The sequence below is a fragment of the Schistocerca americana genome, chromosome 7, assembly GCF_021461395.2.
Source record: "Schistocerca americana isolate TAMUIC-IGC-003095 chromosome 7, iqSchAmer2.1, whole genome shotgun sequence".
NCBI classification, from domain to species: Eukaryota; Metazoa; Arthropoda; class Insecta; order Orthoptera; family Acrididae; genus Schistocerca; species Schistocerca americana.
In genome coordinates this window covers 215,780,593-215,794,957 of record NC_060125.1, presented here as the reverse complement: position 1 = coordinate 215,794,957, position 14,365 = coordinate 215,780,593, and the positions used below count along the sequence as shown (strand labels likewise).

The window sequence follows — 14,365 nt, the reverse complement described above, 5'->3', positions numbered from 1 at the left end:
ATTAGATACAAAACAAACAGTGCCTTTCTCTATTTGAAATTTCCTAAAAATAACCGCAACTCTTGTTCTTTTCGAACTCTAAGTCAGGTTTTCATTAAATCTCCAAATCAATAAAAATATGTTGACAATTTTTAATACAGTTGTACACACAAAATCAGAGGTACTGCTATTTGTATTTGAATACCCATGTCACAAAGTACAAATTTTCCTTAATTTCAATTTGGGAATGTTACACTTAGAGACATGGAAACAGAACCTGAAAAAATTCTCTTCTTTACTGCTAGTTCCATCAAATGAAACCTCTTCCTCAAAAAGAGAACAGGCTATTAAAACCGTCTTAATACAATGACTTCTTCATTAATACGAAGAAGTTTTAAGATTTGCACTCCTTTGGCTATGCCATAGAGTTCAAAACACTGAAAAATATTGTCCGCTTGTTTGCACACACTGATGGCTTAAGAGAACACACAACAGCACTCCCAATCATGACAAGAGAAAACATGACGCAACTATTTTAAACCCTTACGTAAGTTTTTGAGAGAAGGGGGAAGTCCTTCAAGTTGCAAAGAATTGGCTAAGATCATCTGCAACTTCAGAAATACTCTAGATTACGACGACAACACACTGGCACACACCAAAGACTAACTACATTTTTTTTTCACACATTAACAAAGAGGCAGTAAAACCCTGATCTGAAATGGCACAAAACCACTGCACAGATGGTGAAAGACTGTAAAGAGGTATGTGTTGCAGGTCATTCTTGAAATTCAATAGAAAGAACTTTGGTGATGGCCAGTATTTTAACAGAATCAGAAACACATACAGGTGATGTAACTAAAATGGGAGGACACTTGAGCAGTGTGATGCATTTCTGAAACACTTACCAAACAACACCTGCAGAAATGCATCAGTGACTCACTGGTAAAGTTCACATTAAGTAATTTTGCTGCATTAAGACAAATTAAAATATTTGTGAGTTACTGTTACTGAAAAATTTATTTACACACACACACACACACACACACACACACACACACACACACACACACACACACACACACGCTCGCTCACTTCTCCTGCATCCTGAAGTATGCTCTTCCTGAAAACTCACTTTCATTCTTTGAACTCAAATTATGGTGAGTGAAAAACTGGTAAAGGGTACGGATGAATTTATGAGATATGATGTCCTTTCAAAAGTTCCTTAATAAAGATGACATGGCAATGAAATACTGGAGCCAAACTATTCGTCACCATCTTCAACATCATCATCCTCATCCTCATCTTCGTCTTCATCTTCACTTCCTTTCTTCACTGTTGCAGCTCCCTGCCCTCCTTGCTTTGGCCTTTTCTTATATGCTGTCATTTCCTATAAAACAGAAATACAATGAATATTCCTGGAAATATTTCTCTATAAAAAGTAAGCATGAAATTGAATTCTGATATAATTACTCAGTACAAAATATAATGAACCCAGTTTCGAAACACTTACCCTATCATATCGTGCTTTGTCTTTCTTTGCCATTGCTTCATACTTGGCTTTCAGCTCCGGATCGACTTCTGACCATCTCCGGCCCAGCTCCTTAGCAATGTCTCCAACACCAAATTCTGGATTCTGTGCCTTTACTTTACTGCGCTCATCATGGCAAAACCAGAAGAATGCCGATCTGTGGATAAGAACTACAGTTGTTGCATGGTGCACTATATTGGTGCTATTATCCACATCCCACAGTAAACACTACTTGAAAGATATATATGAAAAACACACACACACACACACACACACACACACACACACACACACACACAAAGGGGGGGGGGGGGGGGGAGAGGGAGAGGGAGAGGGAGAGGGAGAGGGAGAGAGAGAGAGAGAGAGAGAGAGAGAGAGAGAGAGAGAGAGAGAGAGAGAGAGAGAAAAAATACTTGTCAATATTTAAAGTAATAATTTACATAATAAATGCAGGTTACTATAGTATACTATTACATACAATGCCCTTTTTGGTGCATTTGGGTCCTTGGCATGTTTCCTCTTCCTGCCATGCGCCTTTTCTCCTTTAGGGGGTGTGTAGGTTTCCATTTCAGCATCATAACGTTCCTTATCTTTTTCTGCCATTTCATGAAAACGCTTCTTTTCCTTATCAACCATGGTCTGTAAGAAAATTTTGTTTACAAGGTACAGAAGATTAAATTTACATACTTAGTTACATGGAAACTGTTTAAGACAATATTACTGTGATTCTGACGCTTGGCTAGGCAGAAAAATCGATGGAATTTTAAACCAACTGAACTCTCTCACAGTTTTAATGATCATATTACTGCACTGCCCTTTTCTCTTCAATATTCTGGCGTGAAAACATGGTGAACCAAATTTTTATGGTAATTTATTGTTTTCAATATTTTATTCACTTTCATTTATTACTATAGTCAAGGAGATTCTGTTGGTTAGCAGCAGTATTTTACATTTGGCTTCGTAGTTACACCACACAAATTTATCACCGTGTCACAAAAGCACCAGCTTCTTTTTTAAAAAGCTCAATCATAGTAAAATAGGATATTTAGCAGATGGAGTCTTGAACATGAGTGACTGTTTACTATCCACCTATAAACTCTATACAAAATTAACTATAGTACTTTGCCACCAGTTATGTGTTATCTTCGATACCAAAATTAACCATATTTTTTGTCCAACAAATTCTTTCCCACAGTTGTAATCTAGTTGGCAAGATGAAAGACTATGTAACATCTTGCTGGGAATAAAGTTTGTTCTATAAATATGATACACCAGGCACCAAAAGAAAACTTTAATACCCTAGGGCAATTTGAACAAACAAAACAAACAAAAATTTAAGTAATAAGGCAACAAATGTAATCGTAAACAAATGACAGATACATTTACTCCCATCATCATCATATGCTGCAACTACTTTATCTTAATACCATTGGTGAATGCAAAGGCAGACTTTTGGCATCAAGCTATTGAATGAGTCAACAGCAAAGTACACTAAATAACCACTGAACTTGTTAATATGCTTTAACAACAGACAAATTATCCACCTAAATACAAACTGAATTACTGATGAAATTTAGTCATCAAGTGGATTCTTTGTATAACATACACTTTGAAGCAATTTGTATGAAAGAGAGATACACATTCATTCTCAGCAATCCATGTAAGAAAAAGCTATTGTTGCAGAAACTTTATTACAGCATTTTTTTCTCCCCTTATGCAATGCTGAAATATTTTTGTTCGTAATTTACTGATATACGCTGAAGACTGTGATGGTATTGTCATAAGTAGACCTCAAAATTCTGAATCTTCATGGCATTTCCTTCTAATATTAAATTCAAAGGCGGGGAGGTCGCGAAACGGTGACGCGCAATGATAACGAACGCGGGAAACCGTATCGACCAGGCGCGCTAACGGGCAAAGGGGGGCTTACTCCTGCATCGCAGAGATTTCCCGGAGCAAACAGTAACCAATGGAAACATCAATACAGCTGCTGCGGCAAATAGCGCCAGTGGAGCTTTGCAACCGCGAAGGCAGGGGCAAGTTACGGCAAAATACCACTGCAAATGACAACGTACTGCTTATAACTGCAGGGAACAAGATGAGCTTCCAACATGATTTTGCAATTGTAGAATGAATAAAACTGCAAGATCACAATTTTTATTACTTCATATAGTTTCAGATTCCCGAACGATGTAAAAAAAGCGAGTTCTAAATTTATGTTTAGTACACTCGGAAACGCAAAGCGTGTTTCGTACGCAACATTCTCAGTGCATCGTAACACAAATGTCGGAAAAATCCAAACGTTTTCAATTATTTTCGTTACTTCTGCTTCTGTGCTCCGAGTTGGCAACGTTGCTCAAAGAGAGAGCTACGCGACTGGACGCTCCTGCCGAAAACCCGTTTGCCTTCAGTTTGAAAGCCGGGATAATAATGCTCGCATGCTACGCTGATGCTGCGATACGATACCAAATTCCTTTCTCTCTTGCTTGCAGCGAAGCTTGTTTCGTATATCTATTCGCCTTACAAGTGATGCTACGTTGTGAATGCGATTGCAGATATAAGCAATTTCGATTAAACTCAATCATCCAAAAGGCACGCTAAAGCCTTTAATGTGACCCGTCTCATGACATTAACAACCAGGATACAACAATACACTATTTACGTTGTATCATGCCGCTGTTCTGCATGAAAGGAATAATTTCCATGGCATAAATTGAAAACTTACCTTCCACCTCTCTGCACATTTCTTTGAGAATTCTGCAAATATCACATTTTCATCCGGATGTTTCTTCTTGTGCTCTTCGCGGCATGTCTGTACGAAGCAAGCGTAAGCCGTCATCCGGCCTCTAGGTTTAGCATCAGCTTTCCCACGGGGCATCTTTCTGTTTTGCTGCTGCGGTGGCTGCAACCAAAAACAAACTATCTGCAAATTAAAGTAGCCGCAAATGAACTGAAGTGTAAGAACTTTGTCTCAACGTAAGAGTTCTGTCTGTAACGTAAGACTTCTGTCTGTAGAACCGCGGTTACAGTACACAAAGTGAAAAACAAATATTAGGAACGCAAATATGCTGCTTTCGTATGCCAAACTAACAACGGAAAACTTGTAACGGGTACTTAGTTCTGAAAATTGCTACATATGCTATTTATCTAACCTTTCCCCATTCATCCTTAGACCAAATGTTAACGGAAGAAAGCTTTCGTGCAGGCATATCAGAGGCCTGACGAGGAAAATTAAATACGTAATTACCACTATCGTTACGATAACATCTTCACTACTTGGCAGCAGGAACCAGGAATTAGTCTCCCGCGTCCGTTGTTTCTAGCACTTCATCAATTTTTCCTACCATATCTCCACAACTTCATTCCTGCAATGTTGAATAATTAAGACCTCACCAAAACCATCCACGTACATTCATCTCATTAATGGCTGATAAATGGAAAATTAGACACTACCGATTATAAACAATGACGCAACTTTAGGACCTTTACTCTATTTTTCTTAACGAGGGCATATGCATTTCAGGGAAGTTGGCAGTTGCAGTTTTTTCAGTAGCTGACATTTGGCATAAACGGAAATTCTTTGCGTTTCACAATCCTAAAATTCTCTGCTGAAGTTGACAATATTGCCGGTGTTGAATTTTTAAAAAATTCCTTTCACTATCACTGATAATAATACTAAGACCGAGGAAGTCAACACGTTCAGCAACATTCTGGGGTCAAAATGTGAAGCTCTTTCACAGCGCTTGCAAAAATTACGAGAGCCACAGAATCCCCTACTGCAAACGGAAAATCTCAATTGCGCCGCCTACCTCTAAGACTGGAACAAATTTTCGCTGTGTGAACTAGAGGGTGTTCAGGATCCCTTCTGTCCGTTGATGGACAACAGCCTAGGCAAAGGACAAGAGTGCATTGGAACAGACGATGGGCTGATGTTCACAATAACTGTTTGTTCTTTAACTTATGCAAGCTTGGTAGTGACACTAAATGCTGGATGGCATGGCACCTCCCAGTCGCGTTACTCAAGGAACTCCTAAAGCACTTTACCTGTCTTAAAAAGTTATCGATAGCATTATCGATACTTATGGACTATACAGACAATGCGATCATTTTCGTAAGGTACGGTACATACAGAATGGTTCAAAATAATATCACTCAAATGGTAGATATGATCATTTGAATTAAAGTTGCCACGATTACGTAAATTATACTGTAGGCTCAACTTTTCTCCAAGTTTAACAACTAGAGACCAACGATTAATGGTAGCATGTAAATAAAGCCCGTACACAAATTTCACGGGAATGGAAAACACCTTTTTGCATCCGATCCTTTAGATCACTGATTATATTTGTTTTACACACGATCCTTGTCCATTCCACAAAACAACCCGATCCATCCGTTGGGAAATATTAGATCAGCATACGCAGGAATAGTTATCCGTATGGTGTGTCATCTTGTTGGTAGAGACCTAAGCGTCGAATTCTTCAGAAACATTGCATTAATATTAAGGCTGTCTGAGTAATACGGTCCTATGCGCACCCATTGTTCACCTTACGCCTGGTTTATGCTGGAGCGGACACAAATGAACTAGCATTTGCATGATCTGAAATAGCGGTTATGCTAATGAGAAAGACAATTTAACACATGGTGGGAGATAAATAACGGGTATCGCTTACGAAGGTTGCATTGTTTTTCGGTACTGAGTACGTAACACTGAGGAAAACTCACATTCCGAGGTATCGCTTCGTGTAACGAGCGCACTGTTTTTTTACGAAAAATGGAAAAGGAATTTACGCGTCTGAATTTGTACGTATGAGTGAAATTCACTCAGCTGCATGTATGTTTGTTGATGCTTATCACTGATGGCTTCTCATTAGTACTGAGAAATTTCAATGCGGAACGCTACTTAACAACCAATCTAAAGAAAAGATTTTTATTTACACCTTGTTATTGCCAACTGGAAAAATTTACGTTGGTGACTGTTTCGCATTCCAATAGGTGCTATCTCGCAGCTAATTACTTATGTATATACATGGGAAGCACATCAATAATTTAAAAAATAGGTTTAACGATTATAATGTCAATAAAATATAATTAAAGAGATGTGAGATACAACATACGACCCATCACATAAGTTATTCCTAAAATGTGATAATTAGTTGGAGGGCAGTAGTGTGCCCCCACCCAAACTATACATACATAAAAAACGACTGAGGCATCAGTCATGTACAGCTACCATGAATGAAAGCATCGAGAATTATCAGGTCTTCCGTATTGTTTAAATTTTAACGGGCATAAAAGATACATATTCGTTTAATTTCAAAAAAATTTATTGCGCTTTTGATTTTTAATAAAAATACAACTTGTGCTAATATCAGTCTGACGCAAGCATTTAATTTTTTTCATCGATTCTCAAGTGCCCGGTTAGTCCTTTGAATATTTTGGCAGTTTTCTACCAATCACTTTCTTTTGTTTGGGCTTTTTGCTGTGTATCTTTTGGGCCCCAGAAGCAACTACGACGTAAAGGTTCTTTTATTAACAAAATTACATTCTCTTCGGTCCACTGAATCGCTCAAACAACTGTCACCATCAAAAGCAGACAGGACGGTAAAATAAAGCTTCCTGTAGTGCTAAAGCTGCAGCAGAGGACGGTAACTTCCTTTGTTTGCCGAGTTCACGTTCTCAATTGTCAAGCGGGTTTTCACTGCGGCAAAAATTGGAGCTGCTTGCTACTGATCTAACTTCGACAACCTTGATTACTTCCAAGCATTGTTTTAAAACGGCTTGGTGGATCATGTGCAAATCGATCCTAAGACATACGACGAAGTAGTCTGATACACCCGTTTCCATCAAGGTTGTCGAAACAACTCCGGTTCCCTCCACTGCCAAATCTGTCGGCCATTACGGATCATCTACGAATAAGTGACAGTGAAGCTTGTAACGATCATAATTGAATGATCTACTCACTCGTGTTTAATCTCTCGCTGGTTAGGTGTATTGATTGATCAATACAAAATCATCCCATTTGAGTGGTAACAATTTCGATCCTTTGTTTTTCGCAACTGATGTTCTCGTTGTATGTCAGAGCTGAGTTCTTACAGTTGACACTTGGGCTGGCTGGTAGGTCCTGAATGTCGTTAGTTAAATGAGTGGTTAAGAACTGTGCGAGTTAAGTTACAACTCCTCTACCCATACGCATAGAATTTAGACGTGACAAAGTAACTGGAAACAGACTTTTCGAAACCACATTAATGAGTATCATACCTGAAGTAAATTTCGGTAACCGATAGTTCTATGAGTGTTTTGTTCCACGTCATGTATGTCAAAGACGCAATCATTCCTGAAACAGATTAATGATGTGACTTCTTTCAAAGACATGTTCACCGCCCGCTGCAAAGAAGTAATAGCTTACTGTACTGTAACAAGCTGTTCCATGTGGCACCCGTAATAAGCAATTTCACTCTAGATGAGACGAAAGCGGGTGAAACAGTGTAAAATTCCTGATTATAGCACTAGGCGCTACGTTTACCTTACGCTCACTCATGTTAACTGAAGTGGTTTCGATCGCCGTAATCTAACAGCTAAGATTGGCAAGAAAAAACAAAGCTTCCTTCACATTATCAAAACAAGTAGTTTGTGGTATTCTGTAACTGTCCCCTACGCCATGTTTCTTAGTTTCAAACAGAATACACCTTAAAAACTTTTGTTGACTAGCCAGTACAAGCCTTTATACAACATCCATCGATGATACATTTGATTGAGTGATATGTGTCTACTGTCAAACGAAGGCACTGCTCTGGCCACTAGACAATTTTTGCCTGCATCCCTAACCAAAGTGTAAAAGAAATAATAAATGTGGAACGAAGTGTTCAGTAACAGGCTAAAGTAGCTGTGAATCAACACTACAGGCAATTCAGGCTGATTTACTTTTTGGTGGTGATCAAGTGAACTGAGTTTGACTGTGTAAGAGTGGGATTCATTCGTTGAACGGCGTGGCGAACTATTACCCGAACTGCGAAATATAAGCACAGAATTGGCACAACTTAGATGTGATTCCATGTACTATATTTTGCACAACACTGCAATGGCGTTCCGTGAAAATTGCGAGTAATTTTATCACCTAATGGGAAGATCTTTTTCCTAATAATATGTCATATACACTTTATTTTGTTCTTGCATCACGTGAGCGACTAAAATTTCGTGCTCTACGCAGTATAAACATATTTCAATACCGCAGATAACTGTAGTACATACCATATATTTTTCATAGTAATCTGCGCTCGTGAAAGTGTTCTAGCAGTACACTACATTACCAAACGGAACTCCGTATAATTCGTTTGCAACACTTTACTATTTCCAGTTGCCTAAGATTTCCTGCTTCCACAAGTCGGCATTGTTACATAAAAATTTCCTTAACTTGGCTATGCCATGTTATTTCCAACGAACACTTTGACTAAGTGTAGTTCCAATTCGTATCAACATATTAGTTTTACATTACATGATGGTGAGTCAGATTGCTCTGTGGTAGTTAATACGGTGCGATAAAGTTCTGTTACGGTTATGATAATGAATAGTCCATAGAAGATACATTCGTGTAGTTTCAAACGCACGCCTTCCACGTACGTGACAAAATCGTCAACAGGTATAGAAAAAAAAATATCATTCAGCAAAAGCTAGTAATTAAAGCAGTCAACATCGCGTAGTTACTTGGAGACACCAATGACGGTTGTCAGTTCGGTGCTACAGGTCATCTCACATTGTGCATAATATGTTACGGTCTATTTTTAAGACACCGTCTTTGCTTCCGTAGTCTTGCCTTAAGGGAACAGCTTTAGCGTACGTGAAGTGATATATGGAAATCTTAATACACGATACGATATTTGTTTACTATTCCTACAAAATGGCCAATATGAATTGCACTGTAGAAGTTTCAAAACAGATTTTAACCTTGTCATATGCTAAGTGAGTGGGAGGTGAGAAACAGTTTACAAAACTTCTACTACCCCTGATGACTAAAATGCGGCTTTATCTGTGATCCATTGCAGAACTCTTACAATGTTTTCATGCCCTGTCTAAGAGGTCGCCCCCGGAATTTATGTTAAATCTCTAGAAGCTTTTGAAGTAAAATAAGGTTTATTACCACTCTACATATCTATTATTTCGGCATGTTTGCAATCCTCTGCTGCTACAGGGCTCCCAATTGTGGCGCGTAACACAGCCATTTGCAACGTTAACAATGTGTCAGACAGCGTGCTGTACTCTAGTTTCGTATACGATAAGATCGTCCACGTAGTGGAGCAGTCTCCTTCAGCATGACAATGGAAGACCACACGAGCGCTGCGACATTTGCAACAATCCGACGTCTATCCGATTACCGCCTGTTTTCAAAACATAAGAACACCTTCACTTTGGTAGTGACGAAGCGGTACAAGCTGAGGCGACATTGTGGCTCCGTCAACAAAGTTAAACATTCTGCAGTGACGGTATCAATAAACTGGTCTGTCGTTTGAAGAAATTTGTTGCCAGGGTATGTTGAAAAATAATTACGTAAATAGGAATTTAAGATTTTCACACCAGAAATTCTGAAGCATTACTCTTCAGTGCGCCCCATCACTTTTGATACGGCACTTTTTGAAGCGGACACAGAACCCCTCTCAGTGTACACTTTAGATCGGATGACTAATGTACTGCATGACTGAAGACACCTGTGGTGTCACTAATTCAAACCAATGAGCATGAAAATGCCTAATAGTTGGGTGCTTACGTATCCCATACACAAAGATAATTGGTTTGATGGTTGTGGTTGCTCCAGTGTTTCGCTCGTAACTGAATTTATGAGTAACCTTTGTACAGCAGCTCTTAACAGGTTAGCCATGGTGACCATTTTTATAGTAGTCCAGAAACCAACTTTTGAGATTGTCTATACATGCATACTGTACCGATGGTACAACGCGGTAAAATACGCTTAAAGATGATTACTGGCGCGCTTGTGAGTTTCTGCTGAGTTGTCGATTTTATTTTTCTGCGCGATATTCTGACGACCGCCAGCTGTCCAAATATAAGGCAGAAAATAGAACAAATTGCTCGGCTGAGCACTCAAAAGCCCCTCTCATCAATCATACTGACAAACACAGATCACAGCTATGATACTTAGTCCACCCGGTGCAAAACGCCCAAGTAAGTTTGAGGAGCGCTGGTGTTTGTCCCTTGGAAACATTCATCCGCCTTCACTGCACATAAGTTTTTTTTCGAAATGGGTGCCTCTAGATACGAAACACACACACACACACACACACACACACACACACAAATGCACACACACACACACACACACACACACACACACACACAAATGCACGCGCATCCGCGCACTCGCTGATAGGCTCATTTCTTCTTGAGAAAAAGTTGAAAAAATCCCGGTTCCTGGGTAATGGAAGGTGTGTGCTTCGACATTGGGGACCTACCAATTTGAACTATTTCGTCAAAATCGGGTGCGTGAATGCCATTCGTAAATTGTTCACGTATCCGATGTAAGAAAACAAACAGCTCGACATCCTGTAGTGAGCGCGATTGGTTTCATATGAACGGAAAAAAAAAAAAAAAATTTTCACACTTCTCTGTATTTCCTTCAAACAATTTTTCGCACTATACACAAAAATAATGAATTTCTAACTGACGAAAGAAGGAATTACTCATATTCACTTAATTCTTGGGAAACCTTGTAGGATAAATTTAGTGGACCTGTTCTGAAAAAAAAAGGGAAGGAAAACAGACCACTATGTTGCCATCGTAGTATAATAGGACACGTGCCGGTGAATACCGTCATTTTTCCCTCGTTCACTACGCGAACTGAGTAGGAAAGACTATCGATAATAGTGGAACGCACTCTGGCATGCACTGTATCAGTGGCTTGCGGAGTATGGGTAGATGTAGATCATTGCTTCCACATTATGCTCAGAACTTTTTGATGAATCAACGAACTGAGCATACGGTCAAAGGCGGTGATCAGAACTTTCTATCTTAAAACATGCACCATAATTTTACTAGCGCAACATGCAGGACCAGCCACAAAATGTGCATAGAGGTATATAAAATGTTGAAGATAGCTTGTACGTGAATTATGTAGTTAACTAATCCATTGTGGCAATAAAAATATGGTCTCAACAAAAAGAGCAATTCTGTGTCTTCCCCAGTCTATATGATTAAGATGAGAAGCCAAGTAGTCTGCAAGTGCATCACGGTTCGTTGCAGTTGCTTCTATCGAACTACGTAATGACTTGATATGCCCACACATGCGCAATATGCTCGTAAGGAAACGGTCAAGTCTACCGTAAGTTTTAGTATTGGCTGGCAATTTATTGGCAGGGCATGCTCAATAAACAGTTTCCAAGTATTTTCTATTACACGTTCAGTCACGTGATAGCTGTCAGTACACACTGCACGGAGCGAACCCGAAAAGAGGTAGAACCGCGCAGGCTTCGGAAGGAAGAACATCGGTAGCTACGCGATGAAAATGTGCTGCAATCCACCTTTTATCAAAACGGAACCGACACTCGGCACCGTGAGCGTAATTTTCACGCCGCTTTATACTAAATAATGAAACACCATTCAACCAATTACCTTCCTTGGATTGCATTTACGTCTTTACGATTTATTTCAAGTCATGGGGAGTTAGTCCATGTCACCCCTCCAGCATCATCACAGCAATTTAAAAAATACTGCACTGTAAACAAAGTTGTATACGGAGCGCTACAATCCACTTCAGTGTATGGGGAACGAATTGGCACAATTCAAACGAACCAGCAGGTAAATATTTTTGTAATTGTAAAGTTATTATCGAAAATACTGAAACATTTGAGATAACTTCCCAGTATGTTAGGACATTCACTTTGAAAATTGAAATAAATCTGTAGTACGTGTTCCTAAAGAAATTTTTAACAATGAATCAATTCTTGTTGGCATACAGTTATAGAAATTCGTACTTCTATTATATCGCCTAAGACTGTTCTAAGAAGAAGGTCGACATGTGAGGAGTACTCTGGCAGAGGCCACTACCTCCCCTTCTCCGTCTCCCACTCCTCTCGCCGAAGTGGCCATCACGGCGCACCTTAAGACCGCCACCTGCTCCCCACGACGGCAGAGAAAAAAGCGAAGGCGCCCTGGTAGCACGTGGGTGACATGACGTAGCGACGCTACGCTTCCCGCCAAAGGCCAGAGTAAAGGTTGTGCGTGAGAATTCTTTAGGCGGTTACCATTCCAAATTCTTGTGATCGGAGAAACGCACATAGCGTCGTCGTCTTGCTTTCTTTTAATCGCAAAGCGAGAAAGTGCTAGAAATTGGCGCTGTTAGACGATGCGGGGATGGACTGAAAGAAAAATGGATTCTATTAGGGTACGTACCAAAGTGGGCGGAGTGGGTGTGGAAATTCCATGCATAGGATTGCCCATGCCACTAGAGTACCACCACTGGGCAGCGCCACCCACGAGAGAAGCCGCAGCAGCGGCTTCCGTCCGGCCACCTCCGCTACTGTAATCATAGGGGGCAGTAGGCCCGCGCACGCAGGAGGCCACTGGCGACGACACACTTGCGGTGGTCGTCGTAGGGTTCTGGAAGCTACTGGCCATCTTGTAAGAGAAGAGTTGGTGCTGTGCGGCCGCGGCGGCCGCAGCCGTGCTGCGAGCGACATCCTGCTGCTGCTGGGCCTGCTGTTGCTGCGCCGCGGCTTGCAGCTGCTGTTGCAGCAGATGCTGATGGTGCTGGTACTCGAGTGCGCCTGGCCACCACACTGCCGCCGCGTCGTCGCGCGATCCCCAGGCACCACGGTGGTGCTCGGACATGGCTTCACTACTACCGCGCGGTATTGCCCCAAGAGCTTGAGGGGTCCAGGGGCCGGGCCTGTGGCGCACAAGAGAGGTGCGCGGGGTTCCCGGACACCGGCGCAAGTGTGTGGAGGAGTAGAGGGGGCGGGGTGGTACGGGAGGGGGCCGAACGCAGCTCGGCGCGGACTTGCTTTCTCTCTCTTGCGCGCGCGCCTCCAACGTGGGGGCGACGTTGCCAAGCGGTAGCGGTGGCGGCGCCGACGGCCAACAAAGAAGAGGCCCGGGCGCGCGGGGCAGGTGGGGCGGTTGGCTCCAAGAGCGGGGAGGGGCGTGATCCGCGCCTGCCGTCTCCGCCCTCTTCACCACTCCGCTGACAACCGACCAAACACCCCCGGAGGAGACCGAAGGTCAGTCTTACGACAGTGGCGGTGTCTTCAAGACGCTACAACGGGGCAAGCATCAGCGAAGAAAGGTTGTATGATAACCGTAAGACCGCGTCATGTAGTGTGCGGCAACTTCAGCAGTTGAAACAAAACCTACAGAAATTACATCGGGTAATACGCTTCGACGCCAGCAAAGACCTGCGATGACGTACACTATCTGACCGGCCGTGCACACTATCCCATGTAATCGAAGTGTGTCATGAGACTGCATTCAAGCCAACAGAAAGATATACTAATGATCAGTCTACCACCTATGTATATACAAATTTTATATCGCGACGGATGCTGTTTCCAATTTGAGGAGAACATATACGAGCAAATGATCAGTATCTTTTCGCAAAATTCACAATTCATACATTTTCGATAACGTCTACATTCTAAGATACTTAATACACTAAGAGCCGGCATCCTGTAGTAACAAACCACACAAAAAAGTGCGCATTGACGAATTAAACGGAAGGGGGAAAATTATTTCTGCTCAGTCCGCTGCTTCCAAGTCTGAGGAAAGCCAATAGTAATGGCTAAAGCTGCGCGAGGCGTCTTAAAAATCAATACAGGACCGCCACCTGCACAGAGGAAGAGCGCATAAATTGGCGCG

General features: G+C 41.4%; 1 protein-coding gene across 1 annotated transcript; it reads right to left on the bottom strand.

Moving 5' to 3' along the window:
• Positions 1-1,015: 1,015 nt before the first annotated feature.
• On the bottom strand, positions 1,016-13,421 carry LOC124621866 (high mobility group-T protein-like). The gene is made up of 5 exons (XM_047147329.1): positions 12,905-13,421; positions 4,233-4,409; positions 1,986-2,146; positions 1,490-1,664; positions 1,016-1,366 (listed from the first exon to the last, which is right to left on the bottom strand). Exons 1-5 carry the CDS (start codon positions 13,340-13,342, stop codon positions 1,241-1,243), a joined length of 1,077 nt encoding a protein of 358 aa, XP_047003285.1. The 5' UTR covers positions 13,343-13,421; the 3' UTR covers positions 1,016-1,240.
• Positions 13,422-14,365: the final 944 nt, after the last annotated feature.

Bases quoted from the DNA above. Each gene is read 5' to 3' on its own strand.
- LOC124621866 (XM_047147329.1), bottom strand. From the start codon at position 13,342: ATGTCCGAGCACCACCGTGGTGCCTGGGGATCGCGCGACGACGCGGCG. The intron at 2,147-4,232 runs GTAAGTTTTCAA...ATTTTCTTACAG, and splicing joins AATGTGCAGAGAGGTGGAAG to ACCATGGTTGATAAGGAAAA. The intron at 1,665-1,985 runs GTATGTAATAGT...TCTTATCCACAG, and splicing joins AATGCACCAAAAAGGGCATT to ATCGGCATTCTTCTGGTTTT.